Below are 20,167 nucleotides of genomic sequence, written 5' to 3'. Positions count from 1 at the left end.
CTCGGGTGAGCTGCTGCGAGGCGGGTGTCCAGGACTGTCCAGGAAGCCACAGGCAGTTCAGCCCTTGATATTAGGTGATCACCCGATTATGTAAAAAATGGTGAGCGTGGTCCCAACGGGGATTAAGCCTTCCGGGTGCAGTTTAAGGGCTCAGTCCTGCTGACTGCAGAACCCTCCCCCAGAATCTGCCCTCTGCTCATAGATTTCCACCCCCCGCCCGGCAACTGCACACCGAGGCTGAGCGGGGTTCACTGCAGGGCGAGGATCTCTGGAGCAGGGAGAGGATGAGGCTGTGGTCGCCCCGCTGGCTTGGAGGCTGGGGCGTGCGGTGGGGGTGGGGGTGGGGGCGGCCTGCCTGCCCTGGCCTGTCTCGGGGTGGATGCAGGACAGCACTGCTGGGCCCGAGTAGCCCCCCGGCCACACTGGCTGCAAGGCTGTGCTGGTCAGCGCTGTGCTCCGGGGGGCCGGGCTGTGCTCCCGCTGCCTGCTCGAGGGGGGACCAGCGCTCTCCGGCTGGGCGCACCTCAGGTGTGCTCCTCTGCTTCGGTTTCCGCATCAATTCTGGGGGAATGGGAGTGCCTGCCTCCTGGGCGGTGGGGGGAGGAGATGGGATAGAACACACAGAGAATCTGCAGCAGCGGCCCCGGCTCGTGGCCCGCTCTGAGACGCTGGCCCAGGTCACTGTCACTGTCACCTCAGCTCCTAAGGTCTCTGAGCCCCAGACCTGCCCTGGTTCTGGAAGATGATCACAGTGCAGCTTTGGCGGGGCAGGCATATTGTGTGGGCTTCTGCAGAGGCGCCAGGAGGATGTGATGGGCCTCCCAAGCACCTCCTTTGTGTCTCCGCCGGGAGAGGCTCGGGAAAGAGGGCATCAGCCCCACCCCCGCCTGGGGGCAGCCTGCCCAGTTCAACAGACCCAAACCTGGAGGCACCGTGTTCTGTGCCAACGCAGCAAGGGACAAGATGGGACAGGAGGCTCTGGAGCTGACTTGAGACCCGTCAGGAGTTAGTTCAGTTCAGTTCAGTCGCTCAGTCGTGTCTAACTCTTTGCGACCCCATGGACTGCAGCACGCCAGGCCTCCCTGTCCATCGCCAACTCCTGGAGCTTGCTCAACTCATGTCCATCGAGTCGGTGATGCCATCCAGCCATCTCATCCTCTGTCGTCCCCTTCTCCCACCCTCAATCCTTCCCAGCATCAGGGGCTTTTCAAATGAGTCAGGAGTTAAACACCCGGGAAAACCGCCCCCGCAGACTCCCCACCGCAGTGCTTGGAGGCTGGCCTCCATGCTCCAGCTCTGACGCGCTATTGGGAACTGCGGCTTCCGGGTCTTATCTTCCAGGCGCCCCCGCCCCCCCGATCTTCTGTGGTGTCAGCGTCTGGCGCGGGGCACACTAACAAATATACGTAAGGAATGGACTCTGGGTCCGTCCTCTCTCACATCCATTCTCTGGTTTTCTTTCCTTTGCATTTAAATGATTTAATTATTTACTTTTGATTTCACTGTTACTGACCTTTAATTTTGGATTTCTGTCTAAATGTGCTGCTGGCCATCTCCTTTTTGAAACTTTCCCCCTAAGCAACTTTCCCTGGTGCCTGAAACCCTGTCATCGAGGCAGCAGCAGTCCCTTGCTGAGAGAATTAAAGGAACTGTGTGAGTCGGGGCTGTATGGGGGAGGGTGCTGAGCAGGGTCCCGCCAGGGCTGGTGGAATGGGAGTGCTGGCACCCAGGAAGGGGGGCAGATCGGCCTCCCGGGGCTGAGGGCAGAGGAGGGCCGAGACAGGGAGTGACCATGGTTGACGGCTCCTCACTTCCGGGCTCTCCCGCCGGTCCGCCCGCGCCCACCATTTCCACTGTTTTGTGTGAACACATGTGTGCACACGTCATCCCAAGGTGTGTGGGTCCTTGAGAGTCTCTGGAAAGCTCCACTGCCGCAGTGGCCTGGACGTGAAGACCCCCATACCAGGGAGGTGCCCCCAGACCCACAGAGCAGATGGGAGGCACCCATGGGGCCTCGGCCCGCGGTGGGGGGCTCTCAGAGCCGGGAGGGTTCGGTAGGCCCGGCCGGAGAGCCCAGCACTGGCTGCGCACGTCTGTGCGGCCCAGGGCTCTGCCTAGGGGGTCTCAGACAAGGCCGGCTCACCCCAGGTGGCCTCCAGGCCTCGGCATCTGCGGGCCTATAGGCCCTCACTGGCTGGGAGATCTTCATGTCCATTGCACCTAACAGTACTGGGGACGCGGGTTCATCCGGAACTGCTAGGACACGACCATCGCGGTCTCCAAACGGAAACTGCACCTTTCCGCTGACCCGTCCCACATCGCAGGGAGATTTAAGACAAGACTGCAGAGGACTTACTTTTCTTATCGGTCGTGTTGTGCACGGTCACCGTGGGGACCCCAGGACCTGCAGCGGGTAGAGAGACAAGAAGGCCGTGAGTTCAGCTGAGAACAAACGAGAACCAAGCCTTGGTTACCACGCGCTCCTCGGGGCTCTGGGCGCCTGGCCCCGTGGAGGGGTCATCAGCGTGGATGGCAGAGGCCAGGTCCCTGGGGGTTAAGGGCACGTCTTCCTAAGTTTGCGTCTGTGCCAGTTACAAGGAACCCGAGTGGAAGTGCATGATTTTAGACGGTCGTGATGACATAAAACATCGACGCCCTTATGACCTCACTGAGACCCTCCAGACTGACTCGGTCTTCACTGAGTTCCAGTCAATCTGCGGCCTCTGTCCTGAGTCGCCCATCGAGGCCGCCTTGCTGGCTCCTCCCAGGGGACGCCCTCCCCTCCTTGTCTGCTGTAATGCCTGGCCAACACTTCTAGGGTAACACAATCACTGTGCAAGTGTTCAGCCGTGTTTCCCTGTTCCCTGATACAGCTTCCAGCTCTTAGGCTGTCCCGAAGCTGCAGGCTTGGAGTGAGAAGGGGGCCTGGCCCGCTGTGGGGCGTCTGTAGGTCAACTTCATTTCCCTCTTTAGCGAAAGGAGAGTCCGGCAAGTGAAAGGGGCTCCCAAACTTCCTTTTCAGATGCTCTGACGGCACCCTGAGAGGCAGGCGTGGATTTTTCCGGCCTCATCTCTGCTCCTTCTCTGCACTCCCGTCCCACTGCTGGGGTAGTGCGGTGGTGGTTGGGGCCTTCCCGCGGGATGTGAAGGATGCCAGGTTCGTTCTCCACGCGCGCCCCTGCCTCCTGTCCTCTCTGCCTGAAGCCGCTGCTCCCAGACACCGGCTTTGTCTTCACTGAGTCTCTGCTCACACACCTCCTCCACGCTCCACTCCCGAGGCGAGAGAAACTCCTGCCCCCCCGCCCAGCTGCCCCCTTCTTCTCAGAGCGCTGCCTCCTGCCATGACACCAGGACCCCCGAGTATGAACTTTCGGCATATGTGTTCACTCTTCACTCCAACTGTACTAGCATAGAAGCCCTAGAATTTATATGAACAAATTCTGAAACTTGGTCTTATTTATTGCCATTATCTCCAGCATCGAGAATGGTGTTTGGAACATAGCTGGGGCTTGATCACACATCCGTGGATTGAACGCTGAGTGAAGGACCCCAGGTCTGGGAAGGAGACCTTCCTTCCCTCCTTCACAGGAAGGAGCCGGGGAGGCTGCCCCTTGGCCCTGGTGATCTGGGGAGATGGCAGGGAGAGAGGGCGTGAAGGTGGGTGGGAGGCAGTGGGCAGAGGGGGATGGATGTGTCCTGGGGGCTGGTGGGCGGGGGCTGCTGTTCCTCTGCCTCAGGCAGGAGACTCGGAGGTGCTCAGAGCTCATGGGGCAGCCGCATCTAAGCTGGCGGTTCATACTATTTGGGCAGCTCCCCCGGGATCACCATCAGAACTCCCTGCCCACTTCCAAGGGGCTTGGTGACAAGGGGCTGAGTTGCTAGCCGGGGGTCTGTGTGGGTCGCACCACTGCAAAGCTCAGAGCCCCGGCCATGCTCAAATGCTGCAGAGCAGAATCCAAGTTCAGGGCCCAGAGAGGAGGCAGAGAAGCCATGGGGTCCGAGGTACCATGAGAGGCACGAGGGGCTGCTCCAGCTGGGATGGGCACCCCCAGATCAGCAGGGCTGAGAGACAGTGGTCATAGCAGCCTGTGGACTGCCTGTCCCCTGCCCGGGACTAGACCCAGACACAAAGCCCAGGATGTCTGGGGCCTTGTCTGGCCCACAGGGTGCCCCTCCTCCATTTCCCAATAAGTAAGACTGCCCAGATCAAATGCAGGTTATCCAGGTACATTTGAATTCCAGATAAACAAATGTATTTTCAGTATAAATATGTCCTAGGCAGTACTTGGATTTATGACTAAAAATTCACTTGTTGTTTACCTGAAATCAAGTGGTACTGGGTGTCCTGCCTTTTTATTTGCAGAACCAGGCACCTTTGACCTGGGGTGGGGAGGGAGCAGCAGGGTAGGGAGACTGTGCATTTAGCCTAAAGGGATGGCGCTCGATGAAGAGGGGCTAAGCGCCGGCGGTGTGTTTCAATTATTGAGTCAAACGAAGTTTTCGGGCTGGAATATCCGTTTCCCCACGGGGCGCGCGTGTGGAAGAACAGAGCAGGTACTGAGAGACAGGCTGCGTGTCCTTCTCCGCACATTTCGGGGAGAGTGCATTTGCAAACAGAGCACATCCTCCATTCTTATTAATAATGCAAACAGTGATTATTTATTTAGTGCCTACTATGTCAAAGGCACTCTGCTAGGTGTTTATATGAATAATTCCTAGTCCTCCCAGTGGCTCTACGAAGCAGGTGCTTCCCACTGTCGTCTGCAGACGAGAAAACACAGGCTTTGAGAGCTTTAAGTCTTCTGTCCCAGCAGTACAGCAGGGAAGTTGCTGAGCCTGGATGGGGCCCTTCTTATTTTCAAATGCATGAACTTGATGCGTGCGTGTATGCTAACTTCCTTCAGGCACGTCTGACTCTTTGCGACCCTGTGGACTGTAGCCTGCCAGGCTCCTCTGTCCATGGGACTGTCCAGACAAGAATACTGGAGTGGGTTGCCATGCCTTCCTCCAGGGAATCTTCCCCACCCAGGGACCCACGTCTCTTATGTCTCCTGCATTGGCAGATGGCTTCTTTACCACTGAGCCCCCTGGGAAGCCCAGTGAACTTGGTACGTTTCTAAAAATGTTCAAACACCACAGAAAGGAATAAAGTGACAGGTCAAAGGTCCTTCTCACCCCACTTTGCACAAGTAACCTAAATGATTCTAAAATGTCCTAAAGTGTTTTCTGCATGTTGGGCTTCCCTGGTGGTTCAGCTGGTGAAGGATCTGCCTGCAATGTGGGAAACCTGGGTTTGATCCCTGGGTTGGGAAGATCCCCTGGAGAAGGGAATGGCTACCCACTCAAGTAGTCTCTGCGTGTAGGTGGTCAAATTTACAAATAAGCAATTATTTCAAACATAAAAAAAATTCATGTAAATATGCAGCTTTATCGAATCTTTAAGTTATAGCACATTGCCTCACTTTTTAAAGATAAAACTTAACACACAGATTTGAGGTCACCCGTGTCTCCTAATCTCAGTCTGCTCCCTTCCCAGAGGTTGACTTACCTTGGAGTTAGTATTTATCATTTCCATGTGTATTTAAAAGATATTATTGCCATGTGATAGGTGGTAACCAAACAATATCATGTGGCAAAAATACGTTTTTCCAGTAGTCATGTATGGATGTGAGAGCTGGACCATAAGGAAAGCTGAGCACCGAAGAACTGATGCTTTTGAACTGTGGTATTGGAGAAGACTCTTGAGAGTCCCTTGGACTGCAAGGAGATCCAACCAGTCCATTCTAAAGGAAATGAGTCCTGAATACTCATTGGAGGGACTGATGCTGAAGCTCCAATACTTTGGCCACTGATGTAAAGAAATGACTCACTGTAAAGACCCTGATGCTGGGAGGGATTGGAGGTGGGAGGGGAAGGGGACGGCAGAGGATGAGATGGCTGGATGGCATCACTGACTCGATGGACATGAGTGGACTCCGGGAGTTGGTGACGGACAGGGAGGCCTGGCGTGCTGCAGTCCATGGGGTCGCAGAGAGTTGGACATGACTGAGCGAGCGAACAACAACAAAAATGTGTCAATAATAATGCACGCAGCACATACGGAATAACGCAGCACTCCTCAGTGGTTTGCACTGCCTCGATATCCAGTCTGACAACAGCAGGACGACGAGGCCAAACGCCCAGCAGGTGGGTGGGCACAGCCACCCGGGGGGAGATGCGTGCACAGCTGTGAACCCTGCGATGCCCGACCCACGACCAGAGGGCCCCACCACCGCGCCCCGTCTCAGAGCGGGCCCTGTGCATGGACACACGGAGGCAGGGAGACTGCTCTTACTGCCACTGCATCTGAGCAAGAGCAGCCCAGCTGGCCGTGGGCCGGGGAGGGGCCGCATGAACGGTCTGTCCACCCAGCGGAGGACGGGCACACGGGCAAGTGTGGGAAATTCTTCCCACACACAGGGACGACTTACACTCCGAGAGCACACTCGTAAGTCCAGTTTGTTTGTAAGCCCAACAAGTTAGCCAAGGCACCCAACCGACACAGCTGGGCTACATAATACTGTGCTGTAATGGGTTTGTTTTTCACACAAGTCATACATAAAAAACACACAAAAAATAGAGGAAATATGTTTACTCTCATAGGACAGTACCTTGAATAGCACAGTAGTCCAGCACGACAGCTGGCACACATGGGCTGGCATCTGTGAACAGGCAGGGATGACTGACTGGGGGGGCGGTGGGCGACAGTGGAGCCGAAGGATGGTCAGCGATGGGAGGCGAAGGGTGGGCTGCAGGGTCGCTGACGCCTGACGCTGATGGAGCGCACATGTGCGCCTTTGAAAGCTTGCATCTTGAAGGCTCCGAGGTAGGGGCCTTACTGTACAGTGTTACATGGAAACCTCAGGCTGCAGAATGGCAGATGCTGTAATGCCACAACGGTGGAAATGACCTCCACAAGCGGGAAGCCTTCGTTTCAAACAGAGGTCGGGTGTTTGGTTATGTGGACACATCACATGTCCTTGGTCCACCCCCTACTGACGGATATTCACACGGTTTGCTTCTGGTTTTTTTTTGTTGTTGTTGCTAAAAACGCTGTCATAGAAATCCTCTAACACGTGTCTTCATACACAGGTAAGCCTGGGCTGGCTAAGCTCACTAACGGCTCTGCAATTGCTGGGTTAAAAAGGCCGTACACTCAGTTTTCACTAAATAGGCTCGTGGTTTCAAAGACAAACCCCCCAAATCTCGGTGCTTTAATACAACAGGAGTTCAACCCTTGTGGCTGTTACACCCTGGGAAACCAGCTACGCTGGTCCTCCTCCGGGATCCAGACTGAGAGGGCAGCCTTCATCTGGAAGCTTCGCATCCATGGCCGCGGGAAACCAGAGGGAGCAGCAGAAAAATGCCCGGGGCTGAAGTTCACGTGCACTCCGGTGCCCTCGAGGAAGGAGGTGGAAAGCCTCTCCAGAGGAGGGGCCATGAATTACGTGTGATGGGATGGTGGTCTGGTAACAGCAGGACGTTACCACACTGAGCAGAGGCCGGGACGCCAGCGCATATGGTCTCGTCCGCCTGCGGCTAAAGGCGGACGGAGGTCTATGCTACAGCTTAAAAAAGGTGTGTGCGGGTTTTGTTTGCTTGCTTTTACCATCCTTACAGGCACGTGTTTATCCTGGTGCTGCTTTGATCCACCTTCTTCAAATCTTGAGTGGGTTGATGCTGGACAACTGCCTGTGCAATTCATGTGCGTGGACTGCAAACTGTCTCATGCATGGTCCATTTCAATCGCATTGCTGCTTGGGGTCACGTTATTTAGTAATTAGCTCTATTTTATAGGAATATTCTCAGCAGCTTTACTTTTTACGGATAGACACTATAAACAATACAGACATCTACCAGCAAGGTGAATTAACTGGTGTGACGTTTCAGAGCGGTGACACGCAGATGCAGACAAAGGAGCTTGCTCTTCACCGGGTGGTTGCAGATTCTCCTCCTGCGTCCTTTCTGACTTGTGCCTCAAAAGGTGCCCTCAGTACCAACGGCACCAACTGTCATGATGAAATCCACTTTCAAAAAACATAACTGCTCCTACCGTTTCCACTACTGTACACACACACAACATAATTGCTCCTACCCAGTTTCCACGACTCCCTACACACACACACACAAACACACACAGAGACACAGACGGACACACACATGAATCTTCGGGCCGGGGGTCTGAGTCATCCGAGAGCCTGTTCTGAATCTGTGGGTCAATGTTGTGAACAAAATGTTCGCTGAGTGGACAGGCAGCTTGTGAAGGCCAAGCATATACTTGGCCGTCGTGTATCAAGGCAGCAAATTTAAACTCAGCTAAGGAAGGACCCCCTAACACCACCCTCTGGGTCCTGTGTTTCATGCAGGTCATGGTTTCCTTCCTGATACTCGGCAACCCCTCTGCCCCCAACCCTTTTCTCCAAGCACTGAGGGTAGCAATCTCTACTTACAGGATCTGAACTGTATGCTCTTTTTTCTGAGAGCCACATCTCAACTATGTCACCTTCCCCGTCATTTTAATATAGAATATTTTTTAGAATAGGCTTCCCAGGTAGCGCAGTAGTCAAGAATCTACCTGCCAATGCAGGAGATTCAAGAGACCTGGGTTCGATCCCTGGAAAGATCCCCAGGAGTAGGAAATGGCAACCCACTCCAGTATCCTTGCCTGGAGAATCCCACAGGGAAGCCTGCTACAGCCCATGGCATCACAAAGAGCTGTACAAGACTGAGTACACACGTCAGGTCACATTCTTTAGAATAGCCAAACAGAAACAATACAAATAAAAACTACATCTAAAGTGAGAGTCGCTCAGTCGTGTCTGACTCTTTGAGACCCCTTGGAACTATACAGCCCATGGAATTCTCCAGGAGAGAATACTGGAGTGGGTTACCTTTCCTTTCTCCAGGGGATCTTCCCAACCCAGGGATCGAACCCAGGTCTCCCACATTGCAAGTGGATTCTTTACCAGCTGCGCCACAAGGGAAGCCCAAGAATACTGGAGTGGGTAGCCTATCCATTCTCCAGCAGATCTTCCTGACCCAGGAATCGAACTGGAGTCTTCTGCATTGTGGGTGGACACCAAGGTTAAAAAGCAGCCTGTACTATAATTTAAAAGGATTAATTATAACCTAATCCTATGGAAAAGGAGTGCGTCAAGGTTGTATATTGTCACCTTGCTTATTTAACTTATATGCAGAGTACATCATGAGGAACGCTGGGCTGGAAGAAGCACAAGCTGGAATCAAGATTGCTGGGAGAAATATCAATAACCTCAGATATGCAGATGACACTACCCTTATGGCAGAAAGTGAAGAGGAACTCAAAAGCCTCTTGATGAAAGTGAAAGAGGAGAGTGAAAAGGTTGGCTTGAAGCTCAACATTCAGAAAACAAAGATCATGGCATCTGGTCCCATCACTTCATGGGAAATAGATGGAAAAACAGTGGAAACAGTGTCAGACTTTGTTTTTTTGGGCTCCAAAATCACTGCAGATGCTGATTGCAGCCATGAAATTAAAAGACGCTTGCTCCTTGGAAGGAAAGTTATGACCAACCTTGATAGTATATTAAAAAGCAGAGACATTACTTTGCCGACCAAGGTCCGTCTAGTCAAGGCAATGGTTTTTCCCGTGGTCATGTATGGATGTGAGAGTTGGACTGTGAAGAAAGCTGATCGCCGAAGAATCGATGCTTTTGAACTGTGGTGTTGGAGAAGACTCTTGAGAGTCCCTTATACTGCAAGGAGATCCAACCAGTCCATTCTAAAGGAGATCAATCCTGGATGTTCATTGGAGGGACTGATGCTAAAGCTGAAACTCCAATACTTTGGCCACCTCATGAGACGAGTTGACTCACTGGAAAAGACTCTGATGCTGGGAAAGGTTGGGGGCGGGAGGAGAAGGGGACGACGGAGAATGAGATGGCTGGATGGCATCACCGACTCTGTGGACATGAGTTTGAGTGTACTCCGGGAGTTGGTGATGGACAGGGAGGCCTGGCGTGCTGTGATTCATGGGGTCGCGGAGAGTCGGACACGACTGAGCGACTGAACTGAACTGAATCCTATCCATGGGTTGCAAAGAGTCGGACACACTGAGTAACTGAACTAACTAATTAATCCTATCCAACTACCCAGACCTCCCCTGTGAGGCCCCGCCCCCGGGGCCATGAGTGTTGTGGTCGAGGTGCTGGGTCCTCCCCCTCTCAATCCATCACGCATGCTCCTCTGGCCCAGGTGGCCTCAACCCATGGCTCTGTGTGAATTTTAAGATCACCCATCGTTTTGAGATTTCTATGATGCTTGGGCTCCTGAAAATTGGCAGGTAATTTAGGAAAACACCTAACTCAAAACAAACTCACAAGAAACAGAGAAAAAGCAGGGGATTCCCAATTCGGAGTAAGATATTTGGGCTTTGAGATCCTTTGACCAGACCTGGGTTAGTGTTGCCAAGCGTTTCTGTAAGAAGAGAAGAAACATGCTAGACCCAGAAGACCCACACACATGACCTCGGGGAGCTTGCAACACTTAAAGGGGAGCCTGCTACACTCATTTTAAACAATTAAGGACACCTTTACTAAACAGCCTTTGGAGGGGCTTCACCACTGAAGCTTTAAGTTGGTTTTCCTTACTTTTCTTCCTCTTCTTCCAAACGATCTCACTTGCATCCAGCCAAGAGCTACCTGATTAAATGCACTGTGTGAACAGCAAGAAGCGTTCATGCGTTCGTCACTGATGGCTGCAATCCTTCCCTTCTGCCTGTCTCCACACAGACTGATGCTGCTGCTGCTAAGTTGCTTCAGTCGTGTCCGACTCTGTGCGACCCCATAGATGGCAGCCCACCAGGCTCCCCCGTCCCTGGGATTCTCCAGGAAGAACACTGGAGTGGGTTGCCATTTCCTTCTCCAATGCATGAGAGTGAAAAGTGAAAGTGAAGTCGCTTAGTTGTGTCCGACTCTTAGTGACCTCATGGACTGCAGCCTACCAGGCTCCTCCGTCCATGGAATTTTCCAGGCAAGAGTACTGGAGTGGGTGCCATCGCCTTCTCCCTGCACAGACTACTGTGGCCCAAATCTCTCTAGACGGTCAGACTCCGACAGCACTCTGTCTAACTGCTCTCCTTCCAACAGCTCCTATTTGCAGCTCCTTCTTACTTTGCATGCGGTTCAGCCCGACAAACATATATGGAAACTCTACCACGTTCAGGGAGCAGGGCCAGGTCCCGGGGATATGGGCAGAACACAAAAGTATTTGCCACCAGGGAGCTCAGAGGCTGGCAGAGGAAGACGGCCAGGCACAGAAAGAGCCCCCGGAGGAAGGTGCACCGTTCTAAGGGCCGCACGCGAACCCAGGAGTCAGGACGTGGTCCCCAGTCCCGGCTGGGTCAGCTCGGCCACCAGCTGCTTGTGGTTCCAGCCAAGGGCTGTTTCTTACCTGGGTCCCAACTGTGGAATTCAGGGAGGCTAAGGTCTATTCTTAACAAGAGGAACAGCAGAAACGATGACACCACCAGTCTGGGTGCCTGTCAGGTGCAGGGCTGCGTGCGGCCTCACCTCACTGGCTCTGGGAGGCCGAGGCAGCTGGTCTGCACAGACTGCGATCGACTGCAGCCTCCCGTGAGATACAAACATGGACCCTGGGGAGGGGGGATGCTCCATACCTGTGCCCAGAAGGAGGCGCTGTTCTCAGCCTGACGGGGAAGGCCGGGAGGGGCCGGAAGGGGACGGCGGAGAAGCAGGACCACCTGTCTGCTCCCTCTTAGCCTCCCTTCCCTGTCACCCCCTTTCGGCGAGTCCTAGGACACAGGACATGCTCCACTGTAAATGCGTCTGTCAATCAGGTCATTCGTTAAACATTCGATTCTCCATGTGTTCACCTATGGACACACTCACGCACACACGCCTAGACTCACGTGAGCAGCCACCTGTGAACACACATGTGCAGTCACAAAAATATTGATTAATACTATGGGTCTCCTTGCCCCTTCTGAAGATTTCTTACATCCTTGGTAGGTTAAGTGTGTCTCAGCTGCTGTCCCTTTGCTCAAACTGAAATTGCGCAAAAACAGTTGTTTGCTCAGCCTTTGTTTACAAAGACACAACTGCCATAAAAACAACATTTGGTCTTTTAAAAACTCCGGGTAGTGACAGAGAGTATTTTGGCTCAAGTTAAAAAAAAAAAATCTGAGTCCCACATTTATATTGCTTCCGAGCAGGAAAATAACCACACTGAAGGAAGCAAATTCACAACCAACCCATAAGGTAGTCCTGGTCAATAAAGATCCTGCTGCCAGATGGGGAGAAATTCAAATTATAAACAGAAAAGCTTTGAAGTACATCACAGACTTGCAACAGAAAATACTTATTTTTTTCTATCTCTGGTCTCCAGTCCCATTCATTTCAGAACGTGAGTTTATACCTGCTTGACTGGACGGAGAGATGCGGCAATTACAGATGAGAATAAAGTGATGAGAAACTACACAGACAGGAAAAGAAAAAAGTCGTCAGACTAAAACGAAACCACAGAGACAGCGCTTGTCCTCCCTGCTCTCATCTGCGTCCTCAGAGGAACTTGTGTGATGGGCAATTCCCACCAGAAGCTAAACTCATGGTACATGAACAACAGAGACTCAGGCAGACTGGCGATCACCACCCGAATATCTCGTGAGCACGGATGAATGGTTCAAAGGCCAGCGGCCAGCTGGGTGAGTGCAGGAAGGCTCCAGCCGGCGCAGAAGACGGGCCATGGCCCTGCTGGGCGCAGCATCCGGATCTCTTTATTTGCCAGTTCATGAATTATGTATGCTTGATGCACAAGGTTCATACGTTGAGATGATATTATTAGACTAATAAGCAGGGGGCTAGCCAAGCTTCACAGAACTACCACAGAGAATGAAAATGTTTGTTTCCAAAGCTGTGACTTCCTCGTCAACACTGCAGAGGGATATTGTTGTGTTTGACTTTGAAACCTTATCATAGCTGACATCGAGCATGGGATTTGGGGGTTCCCCTGCCATGCCTCACAGCACTGAGTCCTGCTTCAATCCAGGTTCATGGGGCCACTTGAAAGTGACCGTACGTCCCATGGGGGCAGGGTAAGGAGCATCACTCAGAGGGCTTCACGGAGATCAGGGGTGGTTTCGCCTGCTCACAAATGGTGGTGACAAGTGTCACATTAACGTTTCACAGTCACATGTGACTCTTGCTCGAGAAATTACAAGTCACATTTCAGGCACCTGACAGGCAAAGTAGGAGAAACCATCCCAGTAATAAAGTAGGAGGGGCCTCTGTATGTTCCCCAAAGTCAGCTAGTATCTGTGGGAAATCGATCCACAGAAGCGTTAGGTTTTAGGAACTACCTGCCTTTCGTTGTCATTCAGTCGCTCAGGCGTGTCCAACTCATTGCAACCCCATGGACTGCAGCACTCCAGACTTCCCTGTGCTTCACCAACTTCTGGAGCTTGCTCAAACTCATTCATGTCCATCGAGTCGGTGATGCCGCCCAGCCATCTCATCCTCTGTCGTCCCTTCTCCTCTCGCCTTCGATCTTTCCCAGCATCAGGGTCTTTCCAAATGAGTCAGCTCTTCGCATCAGGTGGCCAAAGTATTGGAGTTTCAGCTTCAACATCAGTCCTTCCAATGAACACCCAGGACTGATATCCTTTAGGATGGACTGGTTGGATCTCCTTGCAGTCCAAGGGGCTCTCAAGAGTCTTCTCCAACACCACAGTTCAAAAGCATCAATTTTTTGGCGCTCAAAGTCCAACTCTGACATCCATACATGACTAATGGAAAGACCTAGCTTTGACTATATGTACCTTTGTTGGCAAAGTAATGTCTCTGCTTTTTAAAATGCTATCTAGGTTTGTCATAACTTTCCTTCCAAGGAGCGTCTTTTAATTTCATGGCCACAGTCACCATCTGCAATGATTTTGAAGCCCAAGAAAATAAAATCTTTCACTGTTTCCGCTGTTTCCCCTCTATTTGTCATGAAGTGATGGGACTGGATGCCATGATCTTAGTTTTTTGAATGTTGAGCTTTAAGCCAACTTTCTCACTCCCTTCTTGCACTTTCATCAAGAGGCTCTCTAGTTCCTCTTTGCTTTCTGCCATAAGGGTGGTGTCATCTGCATATCTGAGGTTATTGATATTTCTCCCAGCAATCTTGATTCCAGCTTATGCTTCATCCAACCCAGCATTTCACATGATGTACCCTGCATATAAGTTAAATAACTAGGGTGACAATATACAGCCTTGATGTACTCCTTTCCCAATTTGGAACCATGTCCAGTTCTAACTGGTGCTTCTTGACCTGCATACAGATTTCTCAGGAGGCAGGTAAGGTGCTCTGGTATTCTCATCTCTTTAAGAATTTCCCAGTTTGTTGTGATCCACACAGTCAAAGGCTTTATTGTAGTCAATGAAGGACAAGTAGATGTTTTTCTGTAATTTTCTTGCTTTTCCTATGAAAAATTTTCTGACAGATGTTGGCAATTTGATTTCTGGTTCCTCTGCCTTTTCTAAATCCAGTTTGAACATCTGAAAGTTCTTGGTTCATGTACTGTTGAAGCCTGTCGTGGAGAATTTTGAGCATGACCTTGCTAGCATGTGAAATGAGTGTAATCGTGCAGTAGTTTGAACATTCTTTGGCATTACCTTGGGATTGGAATGAAAACTGACCTTTTCCAGTCCTGGGGCCACTGTTGAGTTTTCCAAATTTGCTGTCATATCGAATATAGCATTTTAACAGAATCATCTTTTAGGATTTGAAATAGCTCAACTGAAATTCCATCACCTCCACTAGCTTTGTTTGTAGTGATGTTTCCTAAGGCGCATTTGACTTGGCACTCCAGGATATCTGGGTTTAGGTGAGTGATCACACCATCATGGTTATCTGGGTCATTAAGATCTTTTTTGTACAGTTCTTCTGTGTATTCTTGCCACCTCTTCTTAGTATCTTCTGCTTCTGTTAGGTCCATACCATTTCTGTCCTTTATTGAGCCCATCTTTGCATGAAATGCTCCCTTGATAGCTCTAATTTTCTTGAAGAGATCTCTAGTCTTTCCCATTCTATTGTTTTCCTCTATTTCTTTGCATTGATCACTGAGGAAGGCTCTCTTATCTCTCTTTGCTATTCTTTGGAACTCTGTACTCAGATGGGGTTATCTTTCCTTTTCACCTTTGCCTTTCACTTCTCTTCTGCCTTTGAGCTACACCAAAACTTTTATGCCCCATATGCATCACCCTGGGTGAAGTTTTTAGATGTTTAGCATAATTCACAGAATAAAGTATGAATGTGAAGGAAGGAGCTTAGTTTGATCAGTTTTGTGAGGTTAGGCAAACTACAAAAGAAATAGTGAAACTGGCTGTTGTGTTCATCCCTGTGCGTGTTTGAGCTGGATCTGGACCAGGGTGGGGTCAAGGCTCTATAAGTACACTTCCCGCAGCTCCTGTATCGTCCTGTCTCTCACACTTGTGATACTACTTCTTATTATCTGCTGGAATTGTGATCTGATAGTTCTGGGATGAATTTTAACAAATGTGATTAAGTTCTGATTGGAGCTCTAATGATACATTCTTGTCTTTTCAACTATATGTGGAGCTTAGGAAACCATTTTATACAACTCTGTATCCCACAGAGGAAAATGTACAGTGTCTTATTCACAGTAAGTGGTCAATGGATATTTGTTGAATAAATGAAGGACAAAGTATTCATGGACAGGATGTATGCTGTGGGAAACGGTGAGGTTGAGAGGCTGTGGCCTGTTCTCTTGAATAACCTCAAAGTTGCCAATTACCTTTTTTAGATGTTAGCTCTGGTTTTTAAAAAGTGCAAAAGATCACTTAGAGCTAAATTATGTAACAAAGGTATTTTAAGTTTGATGATTACAATAACTGTTAACAATCAAGTCTATTATTAAGGGAAGAACTACAGATTCCTTGGGAGCCTGGTCCAGGAAGGTCATACTGCAAGGAATATCCTAAATTCTTCTGAGCAATATCCTCTTGTCAGAACAAGTTGTGCAACTTCCTGAGAAGGATGATACTTATTTGGATGTATGAATTACAGAACGCAAAGAAATGAGACTTTTATTATAATCCCAATGAGGACAGGCTACACTTTGTCTTGTTTTTTTTTTTGAACTTGATCAAGCCTTGACTCAGACTGAGGACTCTGGCCGGTGGGACTCTAGAGCGGCCCTCAGTCTGCTTGCTTCTGTCCCCTGCTGACCACCAGCCTGTGTCCCTTCCCCGCACCCTTTGTGGTCAGTCCACTGAATGTTAAGCAGCAGTGACTCGCCAAGTGCTGGGTGTGCATCCCGAGGGCAGAGGCCTCAGTTCCCGGTGCAGGATCTGTGAGATGGCGGTGCCGCCTGACTGTGGGGTGTCGGGCTGACCAGGAGCTGACCCCCTATGGCTCCTGACACTTGGTGGACACAGAGCCTTCTGCTTCTCCTTTTGGATCCAAGGATGGAGAACAAGTGGACACTTCTTTTAAAGGGAAGTAAATCCACACTCAGCTCTTACACTGCACGACTCCTCGGAGGTCTCCTCCTCCCGCCACCTCCCACTGCCACGGCAACACTTTCACCACTGCCCTTCTCACCTCCGCCCGACTCACACAGTTCTCACCTTGGCACTCTTCTGATTAATACCCTCGAGTCGCTCTCCAATCCCCGCATGGCAAAGCTGAAACTCTTGGCACGAAATCAAAGACCCGTTCAGACAATGTCCTATCACCCAGCACTCACCTCCCCAACGCCCTGCCCTTTAGAAGAGAAGCTGCGTTGCTCCACATCTCTGCGCCTGCTCACCCCTCCTTCCCCCCGACGCCCGGCTCACCTAGTCTCCTCGAAACCCCTGCACTGCCTGCAAGGCTCAGTGCCAGTGTCTGCTCTGTGATACTCCCCCTGACTCTTCCCTCTTTGGTAGTGCCACTGTGATAATAACAATAAAAACAAGAATAGAAAAACGTCATAATTACACCACGATCACCACATCAGGCATTGTTCTAAGTGCTCCACGTGCAGCGACGTTAGTCACTTTAGTCTTTAAAATAACCCTGTAAAGTAGGCACTGTATCCCCATTTCACAGAGGAGTAACTGAGGTACAGAATTGCCTATGGTACTGCTAGGACCGACAGCAGGCAGGCACAGTCCATCAATGTGGCTGCTCTCGTACATACATTTCTTAGTTATAAAGGGCAGTGAACCTCAGTGTTCATCTTAGCAGCAACACTGTTGAGCTGAGTGGAGTTCTGCAGGCTACCTTTATTAGCTGGTCCTTGGCATCTTCCTCTTTAAGAGTTGTTCTGGAACCAAATGGTGATACAAACAAAACGGCTAGAATAGGCCACGTGCCTCGTACCTGGGGGATTCCCAGGTGGCGGTAGTGGTAAAGAATCTGCCTACAATGCAGGAGACTTAAGAAACATGGGTTCAATCCCTGGGTTGGGAAGATCCCCTGGAGGGGGGTATGGCAACCCACTCCAGTTTTCTTGCCTGGAGAACTCCGTGGACTGAGGAGCCTGGTGGGCTACAAGCCATTGGGTCACAAAGAGTCAGACACGACTGAGCGACTGACACTTGACTTCATCCAGGTTCCAGGCTCCACGAATGATGATCCTTTCTCCAGGTAACAGGTCAGATTTGACCTCTTGGCCCTGGACATAGTAATCCCATGTTCACAGCATAGACAGGGTTAGCCAAGAGCGGAGACTCAAGTCTTGTCGGAGCTCTCCCACCTACAGACAGGCAAACCCGGCTTCCGAAGGTCCAGACCCCAGCCCAGACCATCCACATCCACTGCGGCCAGTCCAGAAGGCCACCTGGACTGTTACTGCACCCATGAAGTAAAGAAAAGTCCTTTTTCCACAGGTGTGTTCAGCTTGGAAACTTAACAGCCATCCTTAACGGACTACCAGGTACACCGATGTTGCCAGTCATCAGAAGCCACTTCCAGGCAGCCCACCTCCAGTGTAGGTGCTTGACAAGCCGGTTCCCCTCCATGCTCCTTTGCCCCCTCGGCCAGCTGGTAATTTTGCAGATGCTGGGATACTTGAGGGCAGCCTTTGCCTTGCTCACGTCTGCATGCCCAGCATTCAGCCCAAGTCTGGCACTTGGCAGGCACCAAAGACTTCCTGCCCACAGTGGATGGGTCGGTCCCCTGTGGCTCACTGGGTGGCCTGACATATTCAGACGAGGCAGTTCGGACTCCGGTTTCAGCGGAGACACCCGGCTGCGCCCAGTGAATCACCAGAAACCTGACCCTGCAGCGGGTTCAGGAAGAGGCGCTAAAGCGCAGGGCTGCAGTGCCCTCTTGTGTCTGGGGCTTCACTGGGGCTCAGTGCACTCAGGTCTGCCAAGGAGAGTCTCCTGGAAAGCAATCGGCAATGAGATCAGTTTCCCCCAGCGCACGAGAGAGGTGACAAACACACTGTCACAGGCACCTGGACTTTGCGGGCATGGATGGAAGGCAGACTCTGCTCCTGGCTCTGCCGACGGGCCACAAGCCTGTGGGGGAAGGGAGTGGGTGTCTGGGTGTCCTTGTCTGTTACACGGGCGGTGGCTTTGCTGGTGAGAAGGGACAGGGTGACCCACTGACTTTTAGAGCAGCGTCCGGGTTCTGAATCCATGCACTTTGTGGTCAGGGGAAGCCTCCAGAGTCTGTAGCTTCTCTGAGGTCCCAGGTAGCATCTCATTCCAGCAGTGCTTCCAATGACATCCCAGGCATAGAGTTGGGGAATCCCTCTGGTTTCTCCCGGCCCTGCGCACAGGGTGGTACGGCTGACTCTGGGAGAGACCTTTCCGTTCACGTGTCTTCCCGCAGACACGAGTCCTGCAGGTGGTTGCCCTCTCGTGCTCTTAGCGTTCCTTGTAGCTGCTCTTAAGTGAGCCACACGGACCCGCGAGGGGAAGGCTGGAAAGCGTCAGGTGGGGCACGGGGTGGGGCACGAGGGTGCCGTGACTCTCCTGGGAGGGAGACCAGCCAGGTTTTGTTTCTCCAGTCAGATGGTTTGCATTCTACTTTGCAAGGTCTCCTACCAAATTATTCCACATGGGTTTCATTTGTGATAAAGGACAGACATAATGCGTTCTTACTTTTTGAAAAGAAATGCCAAAATCTCTTGCCAGCAGCTTATTCTGCACAGCTAAGACTCTGGAGCTGGAGGCAGGGGTCAGCTCCCTAAAGGTAGCTGCAGAGGGTGAGGGGACCTGGCTGTGAACCTGCAGGGAAGTGAGCTGTAAAGATAGGAGGCTCCCAGTCTCTGCGAGCTCCCTTGCCATGAAAAGGAAAACCGATGAAATGCGCCCACTCGCACCAAGTGGGAAAGTCTCAACTGAACCTGTGAGAAGCCTCATTTCAAGAGACTGTTTAGAAAGAGAGATGTTTTGCAACTTTCTAAGTGACTGCCACCTGCTGAAATGAGAATAGAAATTCAGCAGAGATTAGCACCAAAATGCAGAGTCGACATTCAGAAGTTTTCCTAAACAGAACCAACAACCGTTCAGCGGGCTTTTCTTGTGGCTTTGTTCCTTCAAGAGAGATTTTTTTCCTTTTACAACGCCTACTTGGCTCTGCTGTGTTCTCAGCGACTAAATCAGGGGCGTCTGGATTTCAGAGGTTTTATTCCAGAGCATCGAGGCCTGAATGTCAACCAGTGATTGAAGAAAGCTTCGAAGTTGACCACGGAGAGCGCTCTGAGTCTCAGGACCCGCTCTGGGCTGTGATGTGACGGCGTGTGATCCGGAACCTTCAGAAACGTTCTCCTCAGTGGACAGCACGGCATCCTCTGGTTCTCGGTGTGTCCTTTTGTTTCTGGATGGAGGGGCCCGTGGTCCCTGCTGCACGGTGAGAGCCAGGGGCCGGCAGCAAGGACGGTGCCAGAGCGCTGACGGCCGGGAAACGCCAGCGGGTCGGGGCGGGAGCCGCGGCGGGAAGGTCCTCCCGCGCCCACGCTCCGACAGCGCCCGAGAGAGTGCCCAGTCCCCCGGCCCAGCGCAGTGAGGCTGCTCACAAACGCGGGCCTCCTGCCCGAGCCAGAACCGGCGCCGGCCTCCCAGGTTCCCGGGCACGTGCCTCCGAAACGCGCATCCGCAGACACACGAGGACAGAGGCCCCGCCCCGCCCC

At 51.6% G+C, this 20,167-nt stretch overlaps 1 protein-coding gene across 1 annotated transcript in view; it reads right to left on the bottom strand.

The window, feature by feature from the left end:
* Positions 1–20,167, bottom strand: part of DPP6 (dipeptidyl peptidase like 6) — a 425,246-nt gene that overhangs the window by 31,135 nt on the left and 373,944 nt on the right. The window contains exon 19 of the mRNA XM_088832008.1: positions 2,357–2,404. Within this exon, the coding sequence (XP_088688134.1) occupies positions 2,357–2,404 (48 nt within the window). The remainder of the gene's footprint in view (positions 1–2,356; positions 2,405–20,167) is intronic.

Source organism: Moschus berezovskii, chromosome 3, assembly GCF_049115385.1.
Source record: "Moschus berezovskii isolate FMDL1 chromosome 3, NW_MosBer_1.0, whole genome shotgun sequence".
In the NCBI taxonomy this organism is placed as follows: Eukaryota; Metazoa; Chordata; class Mammalia; order Artiodactyla; family Moschidae; genus Moschus; species Moschus berezovskii.
Note: the sequence above shows the minus strand (reverse complement) of the source record. Positions and strands in the feature narration are given on the sequence as shown.